Below are 12,719 nucleotides of genomic sequence, written 5' to 3' on the forward strand. Positions count from 1 at the left end.
CAGATAAACTTTTTGTGACCCATACACCACACTGTCACAAGTACTTAACATTTGGACAGCAAGCCAGATCAAGTCTCCCCACTTGGCTTTGGAGAAGTTACAGTATAGACCTTCTGTAATAAACAGTTGTAGCATTCCTGTGCCCAATACACTGCACTGTTACAGGATGACATTGATATTTTGATCTGAACAGCAACACAGGCTGGAAGTCTGTAATGAGCTCAACTATAATGCTCTTCTTATCCACAGAAACACTTAAAAACCACATCACACATCCACAAGAATGAAGACAAACCAAATATAGCTGAAATATTGATCACTTTAATTATTGAACTGGACAAAAACTGTTAACACAAATAATCATGTAGTGATGTGAACACTGATGAGAGGCTTATTGTTCAGCCCTGAGGACTGACAGTCAAAGTTTAGTCATATTTGTCCAATTCATGCTGAAAGAACTACATGTTTATACCTTCTCTGGCACACAGAAGTAAAAAAGAGACTCCTTCTCTTCCAGGAGTCTGGAAAGGAGACACACCTCCTCACTCTGGTATTCCCCATCCTCCCTCCCCTGTACTAACTCCTCCTGTCCTCCTCTTCTTCTGTCTCCTCTAACTGGACCTCCAGCGTTGTCAAACATCTGACATGTTTGCTGGTTTTGAATGTGACTCTAACTGCATTCTAACAGCAGACCATGGTGACGTCATTGTGACATCTTAGTGACATCACCCAGCTTCCAAACACAGTCACATGGCAGAGTCATGTTGTTGCACCAGGCATGGCAGTTTGAGCAAGGCATGCTTGGAGAGCTTGCGCAAGGCCTCATGGGTAGTTTGTTTTTTTTTTTTTTTTTGCCAGTCATGAAGCAGATCTGTCAGTCATGCATGCGTTTGATGAGTTCTTGATTCTGATTGGCTGAAGTGGGCATCGGTTGGGAAGTTTAGCCATTAAAAAAAAAAGGGTGTGATGTGGAAAATAAGCACAATCATCAAACATTGACAGTCAGAGAGTTGAAATCCTCTGGGTGAGCTCAAAAGTAGAATCTATCTGTAGAGGTCTGTACTACGAAGCAGGATTTATGATTAGACAGCTAACTTCAGGTTGAATGCTGAGCTTTCAGAGTTCATGTCTTATTAGATTATGTCGGCTATGCTTGAGATAAGAGACCTGCATGTACAAAGCCTTAGTCTACTGATCAATCAGTATTGATTCTTAGAAGATCCCTCACACCTTGATGACTAGTATGTAGTTTTTATTTCCCTGACCAGTAAGAAAAATGGAAAACTGCCGTTTTAAAGCAATTTTATTTTCCTATAAGCCTTAAATAGAGTAATATACACTTACCAGACACTTTATTAGGTATACATGTTCAGCTGCTTGTTAAAGCAATTAGCTAATCACCCAATCATGTAGAAATGACATGGTGCATTTCTACATGTCATCAAGATGACATTAAGAAGTTCCAACTTGGACTTCGAAGAATTAAGATAGTTCTGCAACCAGGTAATAGCAAGGTTTACCTAAAAAAAAGAAAAAAAAATGTGGCTGGTGTGTGTTTATTATAGAGAGATCATCAGCTCCTGATAGGTGTTGTCAAACTTACTGCTAGGTTAGAAAATTCCAGTTAATAAATATTAAAATGAAATCTAAAAGCACTGGAAAACATAATGACACACTGGGAATATAAAGAGTGTATGCCAAAAAACTCCCCCAAACAGTTTACTGTATAGACCTGAATGGTACCAATAACCACCTTCGTGTGGCTGCTTGCTGATATCAGAGTAAGCAAAGCCAGATTTTCTTTGTTATGTTGAACCTGCTTCATATTACAGGCCATTAAACTGTACAAAACAAGAGATCCTGTCAGTAAATATGAGTTAAAACAGTCAATGGTGACAACAGTTGAGCCTGCTCAAAAACAGCAGCAGATCCTAGGAATGGAAATTCAGAAACATCAGTAGAGGCACAGTAAATAATAGTGATGTATGATTAGAAAGAGGTCCTTTCCTGCCACCTGGGTTCAAAGGCAGCAATCTTTAATTACCATGTTTGCTATTTATCCGGTTCTGATTGGATGTTTGCGCTTGCTGTTCTCTGATTGACTCTCATAGGCTACCATCATGTCAGGCTCCACCCTCAGTCTAAACCATGATCCCACCCCTCTGCGGAGCACACTGGGACGCCAGGCGAGTTTCCAGGAGCGCAGCAACTCCAGACCACAAGTACATGCTGCTGACCTTTAACCTCTCTCTGTGATATGTGTTATTTTGTGAAATATTGATTTTGAAGACAACTTTCTTGTGATTGTTCTCAGGTGACTCCTCGATCCAACACCTTGCCCTCTGACCCTCAGCGCCGAGCCTTCGCCATGAGGAAGATGAGACAGGAAGTAAATGACATCCTAAACCAGAACCCTGTGGAACTTCACAAGGTAATGTTTGGCCTGTGTTTGCTCTCTTTAGGGAGTTTCACAAACCCTGTGATCCTTATTAACTGACAGGTGTGTTTTTGTACTCATAGCTCACTCTGGAGAAGGCGACAGACCTGGAGGATTTTGGTTTCAGCGTTTCTGATGGATTGCTGGACCGCGGCGTCTATGTTAATAACATCCGACCCGGAGGCCCAGCGGAACGGGGTGGTCTCAAAGCCTATGACCGAATACTACAGGTACAAAAATATACCAGTTTCACTAATCTCTCCACAACCTTCAACTCTTCATTTCTTGGTTTAAATTAAGATTTCTTTTTTCTTACAGATTAACCATGTGCGGACCAGGGACTTTGACTGCTGCCTTGTAGTTCCCCTGATTGCAGAGTCTCCAAACCGCTTGGAGCTTGTAATCAGCCGAAACCCTTCATCCTCTTCCTCCTCTACCCTGATGGCCAATCACACCGATGGCACAACCAACAGCAGCCACCCCTCTCAGCCAGTTGGCAGTGACCTGGGATCCTCAGAGCTCTCTGTTGGCCAGGGAGAGGACAGTGGTCCAATTAAGTGGAGCCAACCAGGAGATGGCTTTGGGACAGGGATTGGGATGGGGCAGGTTACAAACAATTCCTTATAGCAGACAAAAATTATGTCACACTGGATTCAACCACACCAGACTGGAGAGATCGTGAGGAAAAAGGGGACAACAAAGTTGAATCAAACTGATTTAAAACTGGTTTAAACTGGTTCGGAGTAGACCGCCCATGGTGCTACACACACCCTCTGGATGACCTTTGACTACTATAGTTTGACCCTTGAACTGCTAAAGCAGCCTGAAAGCACAGTGATGGACTGGAGCAACTCCACACCTTTTAACCTGAACCAGTTCTGTATACTGGTATTACTAGTGTCACTGGAACCAGAATTCTAATGATCCTATTATAGCCACAACTGGGGCTACTGGCCTACCTGGTCTAAGATTAATAGTTATTGGTCCTTCTAGCCCAGAGCCAGTGCTACTGGTTCTACTGAAGCCACAACTACAGCCAATAGTCTTAACGGTCTACAAGCCGAGAAATATATCCCTATGAAGTCAGTGCCGCAGCCAATGGTCTTACTCTTTTAAGATTGATGGTTACTGGTTCTAGAAGCCTAGAATTCTAGGTTGAAGACACATGGGTTCTGGAATTATGGTTCCAGGTTCCACCAAAGTCCTACTAAACAAGCACCTGAGCCAATAGTCTTAGCATACCAAGACACACAGGTACTGGTCTTAGTGGGATCAGGACAATGGCTATTGTTTCTAGTGAAACCAGAGGCTAATCTAGTTGTCTTACTGGTCAAAGCATGGTTCATGTTTGTGGTCTCACTGGCCAAGGAACTATGGATACTGTGCCATTGCCATGGCCAGTGCTTGGGGAAGTCCATCCTGGATCCTGGGCCTACTAGAACCAGATTTGTGGCATTTGGCCGAGATCCACAGCAGCACAAAGACTGATGGGACACTAGTCCAGATACCGAAACCTGCTGATGGGCATAACAGTTGCCAAGGAGACTAGGGATGCTCTGATCAGTGTCTACATCTGATGATATTACTGAACATATACTGATTACTAAATCCTTATGCTTGTGTATAAGAAATCCTTATGAAAGTCTTCTATTTGATATTTAACCAGCTGAAATAACTGGTCCTCAGTACACTAAAAATTAGATTGTTCAGAATGCAGAAGACGGTAAGTCTGAATTTACTGAAGGTGTAACTTTTCCAAGTAGTTATGCTTGACATTGGAAGGTTGATGGAAAGGTAGTTTTAGGCACTGCCCCACATAGAATTAAAGAAAGAAGCTTTCGAACAAGAAGGTACAGATCCCACAAGAAACCGGTATCAGAAGGTTGGTTTAAGAGATGAGAATAAAAATGGTTCTGGTTAACTGCAGGTTTTGAAGAAAGGGTATAAGTGGAAATGACGATAGAAAGAGAGTTCGAGCTCAAAAATGGTTGGGATTAGGTGAGGTTTGGCAAGTATACAAGGTTGGATTCATAAGGTTATGATGAGATGTACCTCCTTAAAATAAATGCTCAACATGACATGGAAACCTGAAGAGATATCCAAATTAAACAGTACAAAAGGAAAGACCTCCTTAGCTAGTTCGTCTGGCAACCCAGAGATTTATTCCTGTGGGCATTACCAGGTGTAGTTTTTCATGATAACCAGATAAAATTCAGACACTAAGGCTCACTAGTTTGGTTTAAATAGTTGGCAGAGGTTGACAGACAGCTTTGAGGGGTTTTAACATTGTTGCATTCTTATTTACCATTCTATTGGAAAAATAATAACTAGCACTTAGTCAAGTTCGATTATGCACTTTACTGAACTAAAACTGTACAAGGTTTGGCTTGTACTTTGGCTCCACTGTTGAACGGCTGCTATATTTTATGTAACCTGCTCTCTATCACTTTAATTTCCTAAATTCTCCATAAATTACAACTGACAGTTCTAATATTTTATGACGCCATTCACAAAATTTACATTATTACTAACCATTGCCGCTATACAGATGAATAATATGAGAAAAGTTAGCATTTGAGCAGAGATGTTGGTCTCTGGATGAACACTGTTTTAAAGTTTTAAACCAGAGCTGGACATTGAAACATGATACTTGTAGGAGCCATTCTTGGGTTAATACCTTATGTGGTCGCTAGAGGTCACCTTTTGCTGTTTTGATCATGTCTACAATACTGGTTTTTACTGAGCAGGAAAACCTGCAGCTGCATATATATTTATGTTTGTTGCGCCTCAGCTTGAAGCTAGTGAAAAGACAAAGATAAGGTGCTTTCGGACCAGAGAAATTTTTATTGGTCTTGTTAAACAAGCCTTTGTTAGTTTTTTTAGATACACATGATATGCACGATTGGAGAACCGCTAGCCATCACCAAAGTTCTAAAAGAAATTCGAGTATGGTTAGAAAGGAATACTAAAAATTTGACAGAACACAACTCAAAACATTTCAACACATAAATCACTGTGGTAAAGAGTTTAGGTTAAAATTTGCAGAAGGTAATTGCAAAAAAGTACATTTAAAAAGCCTGCATAAAAATGGGTGTAACATCAGCTGAGTATATAAAACTCTCAGTGATTAAAAAATGGAGCAAAGCACAGAGAAATAATTTTACCTTGGCTCTGTGTGAGGGCAAGGTAATTTGATTTTTCATGTATACTTAATGCTATTCAGCTTTTACATCACTTCTGCATATCTATGCTCCAGGAGGAGGCCATGAGAAACTGGGACTGGTGTGGAGCTCTGCACCAATGAACTTATAAAGAGAAAAAAATAATATTGAGCAGAACTTATTTCAGCTTATTTCAGCTCCAAAACAGTCCCAGTTTAGCATGTGTCTCCTTGGGAAAATAAATTGTCCATCTTTGGTATGTAGGCAGTTTGAATAGAAAAGAATCTGCAAACCATGCTTAGCTTAGTATATCTGGAAAGTGTATTTTGGAAAGCTATACATCTTTGATGCTTTTTGGTCCAAAAGTGCCTATAGTCCATATCGTCTTAGGAATTTGGGAATGCATTGCCTCCCATTAAAAGTAACAGTTTGAAATATTTTGTGGAAAACCATCTATTAATGGCTACTTCCTATAAACATGTTTCTTAATTATGCAGTTTCTAATTTAAAATTTTGGCAAGCTAAGTTAAAACAAAAAACACAAAAAAGGAACCTCTGCAACACTGGGCACACTCCATCTGCTAAGGGAGAACATGTGGTAGGATCCAAAGCTTCAGAACAGCTACTTTATATGCTTTAATATGTCAACTAGAGAAATTTGTTTATATATAATATAAAGGACAATATCATTATGTTTTTTTTAAATAATTATTTGTGAATTTTACCTTTAGGAAAAAAAAAACGGTGCATTTTCACTAATGATCAGCTGATACTGATCGGAGCATCCTAAATGAAACGAAGGGTTTACTGTTAAAATTTTAGTTCTGTGCCATGGACGAGCTACAGGCTGGAAGAGTTACGATAACCACGCTGTCAATAATAATAATGATGATGATGACACTGAGCAAGTTCAATAATACTTTTTCTACTGTTTACACCTGTTGGACTGGCCACACTGTGTATGTATGTGTGCGTGTCTGTGTGTGTGTATGTTACACGTTAAACACAAGGCCAGTTAAGCCCCTCCCACCTCAAGCCCCACCCAATCTACCCCCTGACCAATAGGCAGCCAGGATGATGGACGGCAGTTCTGAAAAATTCAGCTGATTGGCTGGAACCAATCAGAAACATAAACATTTCCTTCCCTGCCTGTCTGTGATTGGTTCTTTTTTTACACACAAAGACAACCAATCAGCTTCCAGGAAGAAGCCACGCATGCCCCTCCCCCGACTTCCCCTCCCCAGCCCCAGTGACAGTGATCTCTTATGCTAATCAATTGGTGTGTTTTTTTTGATTGACTGTTGTCAATTCTGTTTGTTTGTTTGTTTCCATGGTGACTGAACCAGAAAATATGTAAAATAGATTAAAAAAAAAAAAAAGAGTTCAGTCCCCATCGCTGTTCACATCAAAAACCATCAAACCCTGAAAACACCATCTCATAATCACAAAAACTATGTTACAAAAGAAAAAAAATCCTGTTAAAACAGGAAACCTGTTACAGTAAACACTGTGTGTGTGTGTGTGTGTGTGTGTGTGTGTGTGTGTCTGAGAGAGAGTGAGTGAGTGTTTATTTTCGAGTGATGTCAACATCTTCCTGCTCTCACCTTAGTCTTAACTCACTATTTAAAGTGGCCAATCAGAACCCTCCCTCAGCATCCCTGAGCCAAACACTCCAATAGTTGCTGCTGTGCTTTGGATTAGCATTGTGATTGGCTGTTTCTATGTGGATAGTTGTAATTGGCTGTTCTGGTCTACCCAAAAATTTCTAAAAGCTCAGATGGGTTTTTTTTTTTTTTTGGGTTTTTTTGCAAGAAAATGCCTAGTATGTAGTTAGCATTACGCTAGCAGACGCAGAGCATACCCATAATTATAAACACAGTACAAACTACTATCCCAACTATGTTTACTAGCTAATAAACATAGCAAGAGACTTGTAAGCACATGGGTAAAAGCAGCTAACCAAAGCTTAAATTTAACCAACATTTTTTTTATGTTAGCACACAGCTATCCCAGTACTAGCACAGTCTGTGTATTGTTAGCACAAACCTTGCACTTCACTAAGGTACGGTTAGCTGTAGAGCTAATTAATGTCTTTTAGCATCTTGACTAGAAAAAGGCTGAAACACTGGTATTACACTGACACTTGAGCAAGCTAACTTGATCTAAGGACATAGCTATCATATGGCTAGCAGACACTAAACAAAGGGCTAGCGTAATCATAACAGACATAACACAAGGACCATAGGCTGGCTGTGTTTGATATCCATTTATTATTATGTTTATTAGCTAATCACAAAGAAAGAACTTGGTTGGCATATATTTAAACAGCTAGCCAAAGCTAACATTTATTGTAACATCCTATTGTATGTCAGGACACAGTTAAGCAAAACTTGTGCCCATTTTTAAAATTGGGCTAATGTGTTAAATAAAGACTTTTTTTCTTATTTGCATTAGGCAAACATAACAGATAACAGAAATACATTTTAGCATGTGACCAACAGATGTTGAACACGGGGTTTACGTAATGCAGCCAATGCTAACATAAGGGTATTTCAGCTCCATTGAAGATCTCTTACAGATTTTTGGCTTATGTTAACGCATAGCTTACATGGGGATAACAGAGCTATTTAGCTTATGGTTAGTACTAAGTCACGGTTTCTAATTTTAGCAAAAGCAATATACCACACATCAAATTCAACTGACAAGTGAGCAGCCTAACTTGGTCTGAGGACATTACTAACACATGATTAGTATGTATCTAGCAGACATTGAGCATAGGACTAGTCTAACCATAACGCATGACTATACACATAGAACAAGAAAATTAGGCTTTCTATGTGTAACACCCATTTCTTGCTATATTTATTAGTTAATAAGCGTATAAGTAATTTAATTAGCATATGAATAAAGAGCTATCCAAACCTAAACTTTTTATGTTAGCACACGGCTAGTGCCAGCACAGCCCTTACAGACCTTTAACACAGGGCTTACATTTGCAAAACAAAGTTTTTCTCTTGTTAGCAAAAAGCTAACATGGGAAATAATAGAACTACAGTTTAGCATGTGGTAGTTGATGCAGAGCATTAGAGCTAACTATAACATGTGGCTAGTTGCACATAGTACATGGGTGGTAAGTTAGCTGTACAATTTTTCAACACTTATTTACTGGTGTGGTTACAACTTAACATAGCAAGGGCTTGGTTGGTTTGTAGGTAGGTAAACACAACGGGTAACCAAGGAGCTAAAAATGTCTGCTAACAAGAGAGTATGTCAGTTTTATGTCAGCTTCTACTGATTTGTGGTTTATGTTAGCACATAACTAACATGAACTATAATTTAGCTTGCAGCTAGCATTTAGCCGAGGTAGTAGTTACAGGTTGACTAAAGGGAACTAACAAGGTCTAAGGAAATGGTTTACATTGCTAATATAGAGCTAATGCCTTGAATTGAGGGCTAACACATAGATGTTAGTGTTTTAAGGTTCAGCCAAGAGAACTGCTCCACCAATGGGAACAAGCCACACGGCTGAGGGGTGTGGCTTCACAAAGGTTTGATGAGTGAGACCTAAAGCCATACACACTGTGTTTGTGCGCATGTATTAACATTACCATGTGTGTGGGTGTGTATTTGTTAGAGCCTGTATGTGTGTGTGTGTGTGTATGTGTGTATAACATTGCAGGGATTTGCACTCTAGTGATTCACCTCAGCAAGACATCCACCTACCTACACACACACACACACACACACACACACGTGCATTGCACTGCCATTTGAAATAGTGGGTCAGATTAGTTTCCATGTAGCTTCACCAACCAACCAAACTGTATTTTTCTTTAAAGGAACAGGGATGTTGTAAAGTATTTTTGTACAAATTTAATACTTTGGTAGCATGACGTTCCTGTTGTTTGTCCTGTCGGGCTCCACTGCTCTCCTCCACCCGCCTTTGTATGGACGATTACTGAGCAACAATAAAGATGAAGACCTGCTGGGAGAACTGGACTCTGTGTGTTGTCTGACATCAACACACACAAGTTTATTTATGATTTTTTTTCCTAATACATATTTAATTTTACGTCTTTGACAGAAAGAAAAGCAAAGCAGACCTGCCTGTCTTTCCTGTGCTGAAAGTTTCTCAACACCATTTTACCACTCAGCCTGGACATCTTCACCTTCATGGTTACCACTATTTTAAGTTTTCAAAATGACATTAAAGTGTACGTAATAGTTGTGCATTTAGAGAGCATTAACTAGATTTCCTTAATTATCCAAAAGATCCCAAAACTGTTTTATTCCATGTTAAGCTAATTTCAAATGCCCATTATTGTGTTTGGTAGTTAAATCTACGCTAATGGCTTATATTTGTTAGAATCGTCATAATTTTTTAACCATCTTTTCCTGTGAGGACCACATAACTGTAAAAATATGTTTGTATTTTTCTAGTTACAGGAAATGACATCACTTCCGGTGGGCATTTTGTTTGCGGATCACATCATTTATATTTCAGAAATGAGTCATAAATATTTTTACTATTCAAAGAAGCATCTGAGGGCTCTGAAAATATATTGAAATAAACAGAAAGTGGTTATTAACTATGATGGAGCATAGGAAGGAAAGAAATATTTAAAATAATTAAAGATAAAAATTAAGGGATAGGGTGGAAAAACGACAAAATAAAAATTTAATGTTTTAGAGTCATTACAAAAATAGTCAAAAAAATAGTTTGTATCATGTAAGTTTACCAATTTGTATCATAATTTTGTTTTTCTCTTATAAACTTGACAAATTTACTAGAAAACTTGACGTTTTTTTCTTTTGTATTTCCCATTTTCCCACCTTTTTTGTTTTATTTCTTTAAGTTTCGCAGTTTTTACTGTTTTCTTTTTTGAGAGTTAACACAAACCGGATGTGACGCTTCCGCTCGGCGCTCTGCTCTCGTGCATGCTCAGTGTTTGATTGCTCTAGTCTGCGCTCCAGTGTGTTGTTAGCCGTTTGCTACTGCTGCTGTTCGAGTGCGCACGGTTTTATTTTGTCACCGGACTACCACTATAAGTATTTGTCGACCACCCCGCTGGATAAATAGACACCGAGCCCGGGACTTAGGATGTCCACTGCGCTGGAGAGCTACATTAACCGTATCCTTCCGCCGTTAGCCACTAATGTGCAAACCCTCTGAATGAATGGGAAAATGCTAGTTAGCTTAGCTGCATACTTACTTGTTTTGTTAATTAGCGGCAGTTCAGAGATGTCTGTGAGAAACGGGTTGCTCAGAGCTGAGTTAAAACATGTTCAGACTTCTTAAATGTAGATTTCACATTCACAAGAAGGAAAATCTCGTGATTTTATTGCTGTGTTTATATTATTTGGACCCGCTGATCAGAGAAGTTCTGTAAATGATTTCACAGTTTGATTCATCAGGACTCCTCACATCTGGACCACTTTGAAAAATTGTAAAATCTTAAGCTTTTTTTTTTCTTTTTTTTTAAATTTTGGAACCATACAACCTACAGTTTTAAAGCTGGAGCTCATTAACAGACAGAAGCTAAGGTTACAAGCGCCTCTTGTGGCCAGAATGGGTGGGCGGGATAGCTTTCAATTTTGGTGTGATGATAATTGTTTCTATTTGTAGGTTCTGAATAATATTAGAGAGGTTTTGGTCCATAAAGGTGCTGTTTCTTTAACTCGTGCTGATCCAGGTACCGTGGCCATTGTCACCTCGGACGGCAGGATGATTGTGGTGAGTCTGAACACATCCTCATCAGAACTCCACCACTCACAATATTTGGGATTCAGTGAAGTCAGAATTATTTTGGATGTTAACTTTTTGTTATTGTAAGTTGTGTTCATGTCAGTTTGTTTGTTTTTCAGGGCACTCTGAAGGGCTTTGATCAGACCATCAACCTGATCCTGGATGAGAGTCACGAGAGAGTGTTCAGCTCCAGTCAGGGGGTCGAGCAGGTGGTGCTGGGACTCTACATTGTCCGAGGTGACAACGTGTAAGTCACGTTTGACCTTTGTTGATGATGAATCAATACTGAAGACAAAAGATTAGTGAGGCCTTAATGTAAATTTTAATCTACAGAATCAGATTAACATGATTTACCAATTTTATTATTTTATAAAGATATAATTTATTATTGCAAAACAGGATAATTAATAATTAAGAGTTAAGAAAAAAAATGTAAAAGTTTTTTTCTGTGATGCTTTAAGGATGAATGCTGTGGTTGCACATTTGATCCGGATACCCCTATCAGAGTTTTGTTTTTGTTTGTTTAAAATTATTTTTATGAAGGAAAACCAAGAGAAAGACTCTTATTCTTAAACTATAAGGAAAATGATGTGTGGGGATCCATACATACATGATAGATGTAGATTTGTTACATGTTGTTTTACTTTAATGAACAAAAAATATTGTTGTTAACAGTTCTGTTATGTAGTTTGTTTATCATTGTTTATTGTTTTCCTTTCTGTTTTTATTTGTTCTTCCTGTTTGTTTTTGTTTGTAATCCTCTCGTTTGTTTTCGTGGTTACATTTTTTTTCTTGTTTTGGTTACAGTGCGGTGATCGGGGAGATCGATGAGGAGACGGACTCCACTCTGGATTTAGGAAACATCAGAGCTGAGCCCCTCAACTCTGTCGTCCACTGACCTTTGACCCCTGATGACAGCGTGACTGTTGTGTGAATAAAGTTTATGGAAGTCTGTTTTAGGAGCGGGTGTGCTAATTATCCGGGACCAGCCGGAGCATCCTGATAACTTGCTCGCCTGCTTCCTGTCTCTGACTCCTGGCTCTTGTTTTCTGTTTGTACTTTTTATAGATAAAGAAGTGAGATGATGAAAATGTTAGAGGAACTTTTTTATGCTCCTAAGTCTTTTTGTCAATGTGAGACTGTTAATAAAGTTTAATTTGTTGTGTTCTGAAAAAGAAAAGCGTTTTTGTTTTGTTTGTTTACTCAACAAAAATGTTTGACAAATTATAATTTTTAGTCAGAGGATATTGATCAGAGGAAAAAGTGAAAACTTTATGAGAAAGAAATTTGATTCTTAAATTCGAGAAGGAGAAAAATCGAATAGCTTCTGAGATAGAGTATGCCACAACCAAGATTCAGTTCTTCAAGAAGCGAT

The 12,719-nt window shown here is 38.9% G+C and overlaps 2 protein-coding genes across 13 annotated transcripts in view; both read left to right on the plus strand.

Moving 5' to 3' along the window:
- The window catches only part of grip1 (glutamate receptor interacting protein 1), a 71,521-nt gene extending 62,200 nt beyond the window's left edge, over positions 1 to 9,321 (plus strand). For 8 of the 12 annotated variants that reach the window (XM_080886888.1, XM_080886892.1, XM_080886889.1 and 5 more), the window contains 5 exons: positions 518 to 550; positions 2,112 to 2,222; positions 2,315 to 2,431; positions 2,521 to 2,667; positions 2,756 to 9,321. In XM_080886888.1, coding sequence (XP_080743014.1) covers positions 518 to 550; positions 2,112 to 2,222; positions 2,315 to 2,431; positions 2,521 to 2,667; positions 2,756 to 3,064 — 717 coding nt within the window. In that variant the 3' untranslated portion in view covers positions 3,065 to 9,321. The remainder of the gene's footprint in view (positions 1 to 517; positions 551 to 2,111; positions 2,223 to 2,314; positions 2,432 to 2,520; positions 2,668 to 2,755) is intronic. The other 4 variants (XM_080886884.1, XM_080886887.1, XM_080886893.1 and 1 more) reach the window with 1 other exon arrangement.
- Positions 9,322 to 10,543: 1,222 nt separating this feature from the next.
- lsm8 (LSM8 homolog, U6 small nuclear RNA associated) lies at positions 10,544 to 12,524 on the plus strand. Its single transcript, XM_080886894.1, has 4 exons — positions 10,544 to 10,730; positions 11,292 to 11,332; positions 11,464 to 11,591; positions 12,152 to 12,524. The coding sequence occupies exons 1-4, from the start codon at positions 10,700 to 10,702 to the stop codon at positions 12,240 to 12,242; spliced, it is 291 nt and encodes a 96-aa protein (XP_080743020.1). The 5' UTR covers positions 10,544 to 10,699; the 3' UTR covers positions 12,243 to 12,524.
- Positions 12,525 to 12,719: the final 195 nt, after the last annotated feature.

This window comes from Rhamphochromis sp. 'chilingali' (genome assembly GCF_963969265.1).
Source record: "Rhamphochromis sp. 'chilingali' genome assembly, chromosome: 7".
NCBI classification, from domain to species: domain Eukaryota; kingdom Metazoa; phylum Chordata; class Actinopteri; order Cichliformes; family Cichlidae; genus Rhamphochromis; species Rhamphochromis sp. 'chilingali'.